This window comes from Dendrobium catenatum, unplaced genomic scaffold (assembly GCF_001605985.2).
Source record: "Dendrobium catenatum unplaced genomic scaffold, ASM160598v2 fragScaff_scaffold_743, whole genome shotgun sequence".
NCBI classification, from domain to species: domain Eukaryota; kingdom Viridiplantae; phylum Streptophyta; class Magnoliopsida; order Asparagales; family Orchidaceae; genus Dendrobium; species Dendrobium catenatum.
Genome location: NW_021319205.1, coordinates 2,932,094 through 2,946,574, shown reverse-complemented (window position 1 = coordinate 2,946,574; position 14,481 = coordinate 2,932,094). Strand labels below are relative to the sequence as shown.

Genomic DNA, 14,481 nt, shown 5'->3' with positions numbered 1-14,481 from the left:
TCTATTAGAGCCTTCTGCATTGAAAGGGGTTAGACACACTGAGGAAGGAGGGAAGGAAGTTTTGATTGAGTGGAAAGATCTACCGACACATGACGCAACTTGGGAGACCTATGAGATCATACAAGCTCAGTTTCCAGCTTTCAACCTTGAGGACAAGGTTAATCTTTGGGCGGGGAGTGATGATGGACCGGACCGGCCGGTCCATCCTGCATCCGCACCGGCCCACAAGGGGCCGGTTCTCGCCTGTTACAGGCAGAGAAATCGCCCGCCTGGGCTTTCGGCCGAAGGAGGAGGAGGCGGGTGGGCCCAAGGGGCCCACCAAATGTAAATGGGAATTTGTTTTGTTTGCCCTAGGGGTAATTAGGGTATTTTGGAGGTTTCATGTGAGGGTTAAAGGAGAGTTAGGGTTGGTTGGAGAGGGATCTTGTTTTGGTGGCTATTTTAGCTTTCTTCTTCTTTAGGGCTTGGGAGAAAGCTTCTCTTCTCGAATTGAGAGCATTGTATCCGTGGAAACTTGTAAGTCTTTTGATATTCAAGTTATTGAAGTGTTTGTGAGTGTTTTCATCCAAGAAATTTCGCATTTTTCCACCGTTTTTGGGCTGTTTTTCCTGGATTCCAAAAATTACAAAACTAAGCTCCATCACATTGCTCCTTATAAAGTTCTGTATGGCAAGAAATATAGGACTCCTTTGAATTTGACTGAGGTGGGAGATAGACAGGTGATAGGTTCAGCCTTTGTGGATGATACTACTGCAAAGATCAATTTGATTAGAGAAATGTTGAAATATGCACAGGATAGGTAGAAGAAGTACCACAATCAAAAACACATGTTGGTTGAGTTTCAGATTTGCGACCTGGTTTATGTCAAAGTCAGTCCTATGAAAGGTGTCAGTAGATTTGGGAGAATTAGCAAGCTCAGTCCAAGGTACATTGGACCTTTTGAGATCATTAAGCAAATTGGTAGTTCTGCTTATAGGTTATTGTTACATGATCATATGTCTGATATACAAAGTGTGTTTCATGTATCTTCTTTGAGAAAGTGGGTGTTAGATTCTGAGAAGAGATTATCTGCTGATGAAGTTGATCTTCATCCGAATCTATAATATAGAGAAGACCACAAAGAATTTTAGCATATTATATGAAAAAATTGAAAAGTAAACAGATTCATATAGTCAAAGTACAGTGGAAGCATAAAACTGTCAGAGTGACTACTTGGGAGAAGGAATCTGATATGAGACAGTTATATCCAGGTTTATTCTAACCCATTATGATTTGGGAATGTCGAGGAGGACATTCTTTTTAAAGTGGATAGATTGTGAAACCATAAAATGTTTAAGGATTTTTTTGACCTAAAATAGTAAATAATTATTTCAAGAGTTATTATAAGTGCAAATCATAAATCATCTTCGCCAGAACATTTATAGTGGTCTTTTAGCTTCCCTATTTTTTCTTTCATATTTTTTGGCAATATTAAAATTATTTAAGAAATTCACACATGTCGGTACAAGTGAGATTTTTTGGGACCAACAGGTGCACATTTTGCAAACCGATTTCATCAGAATTTTCTAAATAAAATGAATTAATTTATGAATATTTTACATAATTTTTAAATTTTCAAATTTAAATATATAAAAGAATTTCGATAAAATTAATAATTTAATATTAAATAATTAGAATAATTAATCTTTTATTAAATATCAAATTCCACATATATGTTTTAGTAAAAATCCCATTTCTCATTTTTGCCAAAACATTTAACAGAGAGCTTTTGGAGAAAAAATTAAGAGAAAGAGAGGAGAGATAAAGAGCAAAATTTGATTTTGGATGACTTCAGACAGTTTTCCTCCGTGGGTCCAATTGTGAAACTTGTTCGTCTCGAGGTAAGGCACGTTATGTTTATCTCAATTTTAAAAAATGTACAATTTTTAGCAAAATATTTTATCCGCTAGCGAAAAAAGCGGATAACTTTACACGGGTAAAACTTTTACCGCGTAATTTTTTATATGTTATAGAGATTACAATTATGGATATTTTGAATATTTTCTGATAATTTTACAACGGAACTTTTAAAATTTACGGAGTTTTTATTGAATAGAAAATTATCTGGGTATTGAAAAATAATAGTTTAGTAGAATAAAAAACTTAAAATATCGTTTTACACGATCCCTGCTAATTTGGTAATTTTTAGAAAATGTATATTTTAGCTTAGTTGAATTTTTTGTTGTTTACTTTATATAATACTGAAATTTTGATACATGCTCAATTACTCTTTAATTGTTATCATGTGATGATATATGTGCATATGCGATTAAATTATATATGTTATGAGCCATAAGATGCCAGAATCATTGGAGATTCTACCTATGTCAGAGAATTGCTTGAGCTACAAAGGGCCAGAATCCTTTGAAATTCTAAGATAGATAGATAGGGATATGTAATATGTTTTGATGCTATAAGCACAAACAAAAAAGGAGTTATAAGAGGTCAGAATCTTTTGAGATTCTGTCTGGGTTGCAGAAATGTGATCTGAACTACTTTGTGATATGAATTTTAATTTATTTACTTGTTCAATATTGTTATTCAAATCAGGGAATAACTATTATGAATTTAAAACATCACTCAGTATAATAATTTATTTATTAAAATTGCATTTAACTAATTTTAAATATTCAGCAAAATATTTAATAAAAGAATATTTGAAAATTTAGATTGATTTGTGTGGCTTGCTAAGCTGGTGTAGCTCACTATGATTTTGGTTCTGATTTTTAGGAATCGAGAAGGGAAAAGAGGTTATGGACTAGCAATTCATAATCAGATATGAGGCTTAGGTATTTTGTTATTTTAATTTTTTTGTATAGTCATTATTAGTTAAATTTTTAGTTTTGTAGCTCATGCATGTAACCATGTACTGTAAAAAAAATAAAAAATAAATAAATAAATAAAATGTAACCATGTACTGTAGTGTAGATATTTATTTTGATGAAATGAAAGAAACATGGTGGATGAGTTTATATTATATACTATGTAGTTTATTTCAATTAATATTGACAGAAATTTTGAAATAATTCAAAAACTAAATCTTGGAATTTGCTTGACACATCTCAACACGATAGGACCTATCCTGGTTGAGTTGTGTTGCGATAAGCGTTTGTGATATCAGAGCATGGTTTAAAATTGCGCAATATGAAGCTCGCCTTGATGCTCGCCTTTGTGCAATTCCTATAAAAAACGCCTCAATGCTTACGCCTCGAGTTTTTTTTATGAGGCTTGCACCTCAACTTGGTTGAGACCCGCCTCGCCTCACTGGCATGAGGCTTACGCCTCACGCTATATATATTAAAACTTACATAAATCTTGAAGTAAATGCCAAACATTGGACTCTATAGAAGAGGAAGGGGAGAGAGCAGTTCATCATAATGATGATTCAAATGAAGAATCTCTTAGTGATGACAGTGCTGATGACTTATGAGTTCTTATGTGATATGACATTGCTATTTATTTTTGGAAATTTGAATTATATGTTAATAAAAGAATATTGAGATTTGGGAAAGATAGAATTTTGAGTTGAACTATATTTCATGTTGTCTTATTATTGGGATATTTTGATTTTACTTCATATCTTATACTTTTTTATGTTTTATATTAGTCACTCATTAGTATATAAAAAATTTATCATTTTATGTTTACGCAATCTTTTGATTTTGAGGCTTACGCCTCAAAATGCCTTGAGGCCTACGCCTCGCCTCACGAATGAAAAATGCCTCAATACCCGAATACGTAATTTTAAACATTGTATCAGAGCAATAATTTTGAAATTGGATTGTAAAATAGAGCTATATGAATTGATCTGGAAGTTTAGTGGGGATAATTTCAAGTATGTCTAGGTTTTCATTATTTATGTTTCATGTGCATTTGTGTTCAGTTGCATATTCTGTGTGATCATAGATCCACCAGACTCAGATATGATAGATGGACAGAATGCTTGTCCAGCAGCTCCTGTATATAGTTCTGCTCCAATAGTTGGTTCAGATACAATTTTACAGTTTGCTACTTTGATAACCGAGATGATGGGTAAGGTAGAGCAAGGTTCTTATTGTTAGATCTGAAGAGGTAGACAGATATCTACAAATGTTTCTGAGATTGAAGTAGCCAAGACTTGGGGGTACTGTTAAGCCTAGAGCAGCAGATGACCGATTGAGGCTAGAAAAGATATTTGACGGTATGCAGTATCTTCCTGAGAGGAATGTACTATTAACAGACTTTCTAATTCCTCTTGAAAGGAATGTACACAAACCAATAAAAATTTTCAAACATTTTTTTATCAAATATTTTGCTAAATCTTAAAAGTAATTAAATATAGTTTAAATAAATCACTATACTAAGAGATGTAATAAATGCATAACAATTATTCTCTGATTTAAATAACAATATTAAACAAGTAAATAAATTAAAATTCATATCACAAATCAATTCATCTCATATTTCTCAGATCCAAATAAAACCTCAAAAAATTCTGAACTCTTATGACTCAGTTTTTATTTGTGCTTATGGCACCATAACATATCACATATACCTATCTCAAATAGAATCTCAAAGGATTCTGACCTCTTATAACTCCCATCAATTCCATGACACAGACAGAATCTCAGAGGATTCTGGCCCCTTATGGCTCCCAACCGATATAATTTAATCATATATGTACATATATCATCACATTATGATAATTAAAGAGTAATTGAATATGTATCAAAATTTTCAGTGTAGTATAATGATAGAATATAGAAAATTCAACTAAGTAAAAATGCACATTTTTAGGAAATTATTAAATTACTAGAGATCGTGTAAAACGATGTTTTAAGACTTTTATTATAATACGTCATTATTTTTAAACATCCACATAATTTTCTATTCAATAAAAACCCCACAAATATCAAAACCCGTGTTGTAAAATTTTCATAAAATATTCAAAATGTGCATAATCGTAATCTCTATGACATATAAAAAGTTAAGCAGTGAAAGTTTTACATAAGCAAAGTTATCTACTTTTTTTGCTAACTGATATAAAATTTTAATTGAAAAATTTATCAAAAACTACACATTTTTTAAAATTGAGATGGACATAATGTGACTTACCTCGAGATGAACAAATTCCTCAACTAAGCCGACGGACAAAAACCAGGTTTTCTCTTTCTCTCTCTTCCTTTTCTTCTCTAATCCTCCTAAGCTACTCTCTGTTTTGAAAAAAACCAAAATAAGAAAAGTCATTTATCATAATGTAAATGAGTGGCATTAGATATTAGTAAAATATAAATAATTATTCTATTTATTTAATATTAAAATATTAATTTTATCTAAATTTATTTATATCTTTAAATCCACAATTCCAAAAATTAAGGAAAAATATTCATAAATTAACTTATTTTATTTAGAAAATTCTGATGAAATCGGTTTGAAAAACGAACATCTGACGGTCCCAAAACCCCATTAGTAGCGACAGGTGCCGAATCTTAAAAAATTGCAACAGCGCCCAAAAAGTATGGAAAAAAATAGGAAAGCTAAAACACAACATAATAAATGTTTTAGCGAAAATAGTTTGTGATTCGGGACTTATAATGACTCCTGAAATAATTATTTACATCTCTAAATAAAAAAATTCTTAAAAATTTTAAGAGTTTCACACTATCTACTATTCGATAACCAAGAATCCTCTCATAAAATATCTCACTAGAACTTATATGTCCATTGAAATCACGAGAAAAGTACCAAAATTGTCCATTAATTCTTTAGGAGGGACCAAAATGGTTCACAACTATTTTGAAGGACCAGTTTTGGCCCTCAACTCATTAAAGGTCTCAACATCCAAACTAATGGATGTTGAACTTAATGAAGTTTAAAATTAAGGGTATTTTTTAATAATTTTTTTAATTTGATTATTTATTAGATATAATTTTCAAGTAAATTTTTTTAATTAAATTATTTATTAGAAGTATTTTTTTAATTTAAATTGACATCGTTGTAGGATCAACACTCTGATTTGTCATTGGGATTTGATTACACTGCAGGATCGACGTTGGGACTCGATTGGACTGTCGGGTTAGCGCTCGAGATCGACGTTCATATTCATCAGCTCTATGGGAACGACTATGGGATCGACTGCGTGATGTAGTATGATTCATCTGCGTTGTGCTGCAGAATCAAGTCAGATTCGATAAAGGGATCAAAGCTACGGGCGGAGACTGGAAGGTGAATCCAAGCATGGGGTCGAAGCTGCGGGCGAAAGCTGGAAGGCGAATCCAAGCGTGGGGTCGAAGGTGCTGGGTTTCGACGCAAGCTTTATTTCACTTATTCTTTTTATTCTGATTATATCATTTACAAACCTTCCGTCATCCGAACTGTGCTTAATGTTTCCATTATTTTTTAACAGTGGGATAAAAAAGATCTCATTTTAAAGAGTTGATGGACCAAAACAGTCCCTCAAAATAGTTGGGAATCATTTTGATCCCTCTGAAAGATTTGATGGACCATTTTTGGTCCCTTTTTCTCTTGAAATCACTATAAATAACTATGCTTTCTTCATCAAGTATGCATTATAGTAGTTTATATATCTCTTCCTAAAAACTGATTTTTAAATCACCTTCTAATGTAACTCGGGAAGAATAAGCACAAACAGCATTCGAAATTTTTGCCGGTAAAATTTTAATAATAATTATCCAATCACTAACCCTATTAATCTCAATAATTTTATTTTTCAACTCTCTATTCACCAGTAGCCCAACTCCTTCTCTATTGAAAACCTTGCAAGAATACACTTACTGACTTATAACATGCCCCAGTATTCTTAATTATTTCTCTTTTCCATTCTGTATGTTGTTAACGAAAAATAGTTATTCTTCTTATTATCATAATGTCCACTAATTTTCTTCTCTTTCCCTTCAAATTACCAAATTAATAAGGAAATTCAATCCAAATTTAGGCCCAATCAACCCTTGCTTATTTTCACCATAATTGAGTTTATTTGTGGCACATCACTTACACGTGACGCCTTAGCCTGCCCTTTTTAGCTTTTTATCACAGTAGGATTAAGTTTGAACTCCGCCACTTAAGAGGGACTTCAGTGATCACTTATATTGCTTTGATTTCTCAGTAAGAACAATAAATTTTGTGAAAATTTGATACTTTGCCTATGCTACATGTAAACTAAGAATTTTCTAGTTCGCAAGCTGAAGCTACCAAACTGAACTGATGGTCGTGCAAGGGTAGCAAACCATAGAAGCATACATTGCTTTAACAACTTTTTAGTTATTGGAAATAACTGATGCAGAAGGCCATGCAAGAAATCCGAATGATATTGTAATTGATCTAATTATTTTTAGATCAGTCCATATGATACCGGCTCGCGTAAAACAGAGGCGGGGTAGTTACGCCTCCCAGGTAATTCCGTCTTCTGCGTGGGGTCCAACAGGCAGCAGTTAAGAGGGAATTAATGAAGGTTGGGAGGGAAAATTCAAAGGAGAGGCTGATTAGATATTTCCTTTATGATTGTATGCTTTAAGTAAGATGTTTTCCTGTGGTTAAGACATCGAGTGTTTTTTTCTGAATTGAGTTGTTATTCGCTGATTTGGGCTCTAGCAGCATCTAGAGATTTAGGAGAGTCGGCCTTCCTCTCCCATTGAGGATCAATTATATCTTGTGGTTTTCTTCTCTATTTCATCAATTGCAAAGAGTTTTCTTCCTTTATTTCTCTTAAATTTGTCTTGGATATTGGTCTTGGGGTGATAAAATTCAATTTCACCCAAGGGGAATTGATGTCTACAGTTATTTCCAATTAAATTGGTATAGGAGGAAATTTCTAGGCGGAAATATAAGTCTCATTGTCAATTCCTGTTCCGTTTTCTCTCCAATCTTATTGTTTTTTTCTGTTTGAAGACCGAACTACTGTTCTTTTTTGTGTTTTTTTTGTTCGGAGCCTAGATCCTGGTACCCATGGCAAGGAAAAAGGTAGAAGTGTTGGAAGGGTAGATCGGACAATTGAAATCTAAGTTTCAGATGTCCGAACTCAAGTTTCATATTTCTAAAGTCAAATTTCATACATCCACAAGAAGATCGATGTGAAATTTTCCATCCTGGAGGAGAAGTTGAAGAAGTTGCTCGATGGTCAAACCAAAGCGAGGGAAGCTGCTGATTGCCAAGAAAGTGGGGAAAACCCTAATCCAATAAGGAAAAGGGAAGATAAGGAGATAGAGATTGTGGAGGGAGAAGAGAGAATGCTTCCCCTAGAACATATTCCTAGGGAGGAGTCAGGTAGAGGGTATGGAGAGAGGCGTGAAGGGGTTGGGCATGAGCAGAGGGGTGTTGAATTTGAAAGGAGGGGCCGAATTTGGAAGGAAAAGCCTTGATTATGATCGAAGGGGTGCCAAATTTGAGAGGAAGGGGGCTGAATATAATCGAAGGGGTGCTAAATTTGAAGGGAGAAGGTGGACTTGTAATGAAAGGTTAGGGTACAAGCAGAGAATGGGTGATTTGCACAATTGGGGGGAACCACCCCCTTGGAAAATGGGAAATTTTGGGGAAACGGGGGTGATAGAGGAGATCTAAGGATGAGGAAGATGAAGATACATATTTTTGAGGGAGATGATGCACATGGATGGATCTACAGTGGAAAGGTACTTTACTTTACTGTCAATAGGTTGACAGAGGAGGAGTGACTAACGGCAATCGGGATGTGCTTGGAGGGGAAAACATTGGCATGGTTCCAGTGGAGGGATACGAGGCGACCCATACAGACCTGAAGGGAGTTTAAGGACTGCTTTTTGGAATGTTTTCGAACCAGCCGAGGAGGGGACTTCTATGAGCAGTTCTTCGCCCTTCTGCAGAAAGGGACAATGATGGAATACAGCGAGCTAGCTAACATACTGGACCAGCTTCCGGAGACTGTACTGGAGGGGAACTTTATGAAATAACTCGAACCAGATATTCAAGCGGCATAGATTTATGAGGCCTCATGATTTGGGAGAGGCTATAGAGCTAGCTCAGTCAGTGGAGGATCAGAGGCACCTAGAGAGAGGGATAGGAGGCAGCAGATCCAGAGGTTCATACAGGATGACCACCACCTTTTTGGCACCCAAGGAGCCGACATCGAGTACTCTTCAGGAGACCTCAAAGGATAAGACTATAGGTAAAAGACCTGAGAATAACTTCAAGAAGCTCACAGAAATAGAGTTATAGAAGAAGAGGGAGAAGGGGCTCTGTTTCATATGTGAGAAGAGGTATAAATCATGACACATATATAAGCACCGAACTCTTCATATTCTCACCATTTGTGATGACGAGGAAACTGAGGAGAGTGTCGTCTTTCCACCTTTTGGACAAGGTGGGTCTTTGGAAGGGAGGTATTGTTAGACCGGTCCAACCAGCCCATACGAGACCGGCTCACGTATAACAGAGGCGGGGGAGTTCAGCCTCCCAGGTGGTTCCGCCTTCCGCATGGGTCCAACAAGCAGCAGTTAAGAGGGAATTAATGAGGGTTGGGAGGAAAAATTCAAAGGAAGGGCTGATTAGTGATTTCCTTTATGATTGTCTGCTTTAAGTAGGATGCTTTCCTAGGGTTAGGGTATCGAGTACTTTTCTGAATTGAGTTGTTCTTCGTTGATTTGGGCTCTAGAGAAGTCAAGAGATTTTGGAGAGCCGAATCCTCCTCTCCAATTGAAAAACCATTGTATCTTGTAGTTTTCTTCTCTTTTTCAAAAATTGCAAAGAATTTTCTTCCGTTATTTCTCTTAAACTTGTCTTAGAGATTGGCTTTGGGGTGCTGAAATTCAATTTCAGCCAAGGGGGAATTGATTTCTGCAGTTATTTCCTATCATTAACATGCAAACAAACATTTCTAAAGTGGTATAAGATAATTTCAACAAATGAATAAAACTACCTTAAGCTGATTTTCCCTGGATGCACCTCCAGTCAATTTTAGGAGAGAATTCTGAAGGGTCGGTTTGTCTACGTTTGGTCTCGGCAGCAACAGGCTCCACCAAAAGCTCATTAATCGCTGGTCATCATCACCATCTTTGAAATGAGCGGGCAATTGTTCTCCCTATTTTTTTCTTAAGGTTTGAAATCCATTTTCCCTTTTACAAGCTATTCTCTTACATGTTTTTAACAGGTTTCTTACTTATAACATTGGTATGTCTTGTTAGCTAGAGTTTTGGGATAGATTAGATAGACGTGATCAACTTGTATCAGCAAAAAGAAAACATTCTGAGTGATGACTAAAAAGGTTGCCATATCCAGTGACAGAAGCATGGCCAATTCCTGGGAGATCAATTACAAACAGCTTGGGCGAAAAGCTATCAGTGTATGACAAACATCAACCAACATAAACAAGTTCTTTGTCCTTCGTCTAACAACTATTATACATAGCTTTTCAAGTCATTAGAAGCAACTGTTAAAGGCAAATTTGGCAAAATAGGTAATAACTAAAATAATTAAAAAACAGATTTTCAAAAGATAACAAACTAAACAAACTTTCTTAATATCACATGCAACAACATACCTGGCTACTCTCATGCACATCTGTAACTATAGGGAGGTCATAAGCGACTTTAACCTTCTCGAGAATCTACCAAGTCCAAATGCCAAAAAACTTCTTTAAGGAATGTAGACATCTAAAATCAGTAACTTCAAGAAAATAACTTTAAAAAAAAGAAAGAAAAACAAAATATGTAAAAATTAGATAAAGCATCATAACTGTTTCTGATAACTTCTTTCAAGAAGTTAACATTTGAATAGTACTAGAAAAAAAATGCATGGATACAAACATCAAAAACTAGATATGTCTGAAAAAACAAGTCCTCCAATAATAACGTTTTTGCCACAATGTGATGCATACCTTCAAACCTTCTTCCAGGCCAGGTCCACGGAAAGATTTTGAGGAAGTACGATTGGCTTTGTCAAAGCTAGATTTAAAAACCAGAGGCAGACCAAACCTAGAAATGAACTTGGAAGTAAATTGACCTAAAAATATATAAAAAAATGGATTTTGTTTATATTATAAATATATTGCTTATAATATGGCCTACTTAGATACAATAGCCTTTGTATGTTTTGCCAACTTCAATATATGCTCTTCGGATTCAATCACATTGGGTCCAGCTAAGAGGAAAAATGGATCTGCAGCCTGTCCAATGTTGAAAAAGTTACAACTTGTCTGTTGTAGTAGCAATGTATGTTGATTTCAAGAGAGTCTTGGTACTTGCATACAAATATTACAAATAAAATGCACATCATACCTATGTTCTGAATAACTTATCTTTGATCCAAAATAAAAAATAATGGATTAGGAATAACTATTGCATATAAGTTGTGTCAATGCCTACCCAACTACAATTTATGGTTACTTTCTCGCTGATTTTGAAAAGTGAGTAAAAATATTGACATAGAACTGCTCTAAATATATTTGTGTAAACAGGAATGGAAATATATAATTCATTTACAACATAATAAGTTTCTTTTCATGGTCTCAAAGTAGTTCCACCATGAAAATGATTTATAAAACAACCATGCATAATTTTCTCGTCAAATTTTAAAAGTAGCACCGCTTCTTGGACCCTGAGAGCAAAATCTAATTGCATTGAGTGCATTTTGAAACATAAAAAGGAATACTTCTAGGGATGCAAAAAAAAACTGAGCATTCAACAAGCTACTCATGGTTCCGCTCGATAAGAGCTCATTCAATTTGCTAAATTAACTATTTGAATAAGCTTGAACATATTTATAAATAATCGGTTGTTAAATAAATAAGCTTTGAACATCTTCTTGTTCAACTCGTTTATGATCATGAATAATTTTGTCTGAGGCTCACAAACAATCTTGTAAAGATGCTCAATTAAGCATTCATATGATACTCATTATAAAGCTTGATTAAGGCTATGTATATTATTTCACACATTTAACAGTTAATTAATCAACTTATTTGATTCAAAGCTCGAATAAGGTTTGTGAAAAATGAAATATTAACATGAAATATTTTTATATCATGTCCTAAGAAAAAATTATTTGATAATTTTTTTAATTTTGGTTTAAGTTTCTCAACATATCAAAATACATTTGAATCAAATTTTTGAATTCAATGTAATGATTTACTTTAAGTAGAAAAATATTTATCAATAATTAATTTATCTTTATATAAGAAAATCTAACTTCATTTATATCATCTAATGTTATAAAACTTATTTTCTATATTCATCCAATTTTTCAATAATTTACATATATCTTCATCCATTAATATTCATTCAATTTTTTAAACAATAGCATGTTTGAAGCAACATTTTAGTCCCACATCAGCTGGATGTTTTAAGTTCTAGTGTTTTTATATCATATAAAGCACATCCACTTAATAGCAAACATGCTTGTGAGAGGCAGCTATGTATTGTTGGTTCTATTTGCATATTCTTATAAATGTATGTAAGAAAATTTTTAAAAGAATTTAATAAAATTAAATTATGTTTTTTTTTACTTAAAATAAATTAAATATTTTAAGCTCGTCTATCTTTAACAATATGTTACTTGTTTAAAACTTGATAAGTACAAAATGAGCAGCACAATAAACATAAATAAATCAAACACAAGAAAGAATGAATTTGAATGAATCGAGCCTGAACATTATTATGAAAGCACGAATCAAGCTCGAGCCAAATTTGAAAGGCTTTGGCTAAGCAAGCTTCAGCTAGAACAGCCTCTGACTCAACTTGGTTAAGTTCGTCTGTAACCCTAACAATTTCATAATGCATCACCTTAAAGATGGCATTTTATGCAAGAAAAAATTATTGGAGATAGCTTAAAGCCAAAGTTAATATGTTTTCCACATCCATCAGATGCAATAAACTAGGATTTGCCTTTATAATAATACAAGGCAACAAATTAAAATTGTTTTCACACTTGAAGGACAAAAAACTTCCTAAATTCACATTTTGAAAGAGTGATTAATTCAAAGTAAAATCATAACTGTCTAATTTAAAGATCCGAAACTTTCTCTGATTAGAAGTCTATAGCATACCACTAGATACCTAAAACCTAAAACATAAATGAATTCCATAATAATCATATAACCAAGAGAAAAGAAAACCTTGAGGTGATTGAATAAAGCCACAGAGCTATCCATCTTCTAACTCTGTTATAAGAAATTAAATGCCACAAACCAAAAGGAAGTCAGATGGAAGATATTGACATGATGGATAAATCAAAGCAAGCTTTTACAACTAGTAAAATTGATTGCACCATACTTAACACATTACATTATACTACTTCATTATCCTCCTGTCTAAAACTCAAAAAATAACCAGAAGGCCATAATTGATGAAAGTAATACTCAATGCATGCTGCATCTTCAAGTTTTTCTACCAACCAGACAATCTTTTTACGAAGCGTCCAATCAACCTTCAACGTGAGAAAGTACAAAAAAAAAAGAGATGAAAATAACATGAAGATCAAAGCAGAAACAACATATTTTGTCCTCAATATTTTGTTTTTCCTTTTTTGCAACTTAATAAAATAACGAGATGAAGCAACCATCATATTGGAATAAAATCAATTAAACCTATTCTCTTAACCATCCTTGATTTCCAAAGCAAGCTCAACATAAGAAATCATAAATCCAAATATTTTCAATGCAATTCATCAACCAAAAAGAAGAATAAGAACTAAATTATTACAAAAAATTTAGGTTTCAAGTTTAGAAGGAATGTCAAGGCTTCGTGCAACAGTTCTTCAGTTTTTTTTTTTCCCCCCTTCAAATCAACATACCACAATGACATAGACTTGACTGGGACAAAAACTGAAGAGCAGTACAGAAAAAAGAAAAAAAAAACACTCGTGTTTCATCATTAGCACAGCAGATCCAGCCAAGGCTGCAACTAAAAAACACCCGCCATTGGAAACAAATCACTCCAATTAAACAAACAGCAGCTAAAATTGAACTCTTAGGGGCTGTTTGGTATCGGATTTACAGCGGGATTTAAGTCGGATTTACGCTAAATCCAGCCAAACAGTTTTTGTGCTCGCGTTAAATCCCGGGATTCAGTAAATCCCGGATTTACGGATTTACAGCTTAAATCCGGGATTTAATAAATCCGAGGGGTAGCCGGATTTAGTAAATCCGAGCGGGATTTATCCGAAGAAGCGCGCGAAAGGGAGAAAGTTACCTCAGCCAGTGAGCTCCCGTTCTTGCTTCCGATCAAAATGTCGTAACTTCCGATCCGGGTTGAAGTCGTCGCAGGAGCGAAGTCGAACAGCCACGAAGAAGCCGAAGAAGCGACGCCTGCAATCTCTACCACTCCTATACGATGATATGTGCACCATAAAGCATTGCAGGCCTCACTACCATCTTATAGAATTTTCTCTTAAGTTTGAGGGGTACATTTTTATCACATAATAAGCCCGATTCATTCCTCCACTTCAACCATCCAACTTGAATTCTACTGATAATATCCC

General features: G+C 34.1%; 1 protein-coding gene across 3 annotated transcripts in view; it reads right to left on the bottom strand.

Moving 5' to 3' along the window:
• Positions 1–14,252, bottom strand: part of LOC110110868 (2-dehydro-3-deoxyphosphooctonate aldolase) — a 31,310-nt gene extending 17,058 nt beyond the window's left edge. For all 3 annotated transcript variants that reach the window (XM_020842511.2, XM_028696448.1, XM_020842513.2), the window contains exons 1-5: positions 14,193–14,252; positions 13,118–13,162; positions 11,073–11,170; positions 10,883–10,979; positions 10,547–10,612 (exon numbers count right to left, since the gene is read on the bottom strand). In XM_020842511.2, the coding sequence (XP_020698170.1) occupies positions 10,547–10,612; positions 10,883–10,979; positions 11,073–11,170; positions 13,118–13,153 (297 nt within the window). In that variant the 5' untranslated portion in view covers positions 13,154–13,162; positions 14,193–14,252. The remainder of the gene's footprint in view (positions 1–10,546; positions 10,613–10,882; positions 10,980–11,072; positions 11,171–13,117; positions 13,163–14,192) is intronic.
• Between the last annotated feature and the right edge of the window lie 229 nt (positions 14,253–14,481).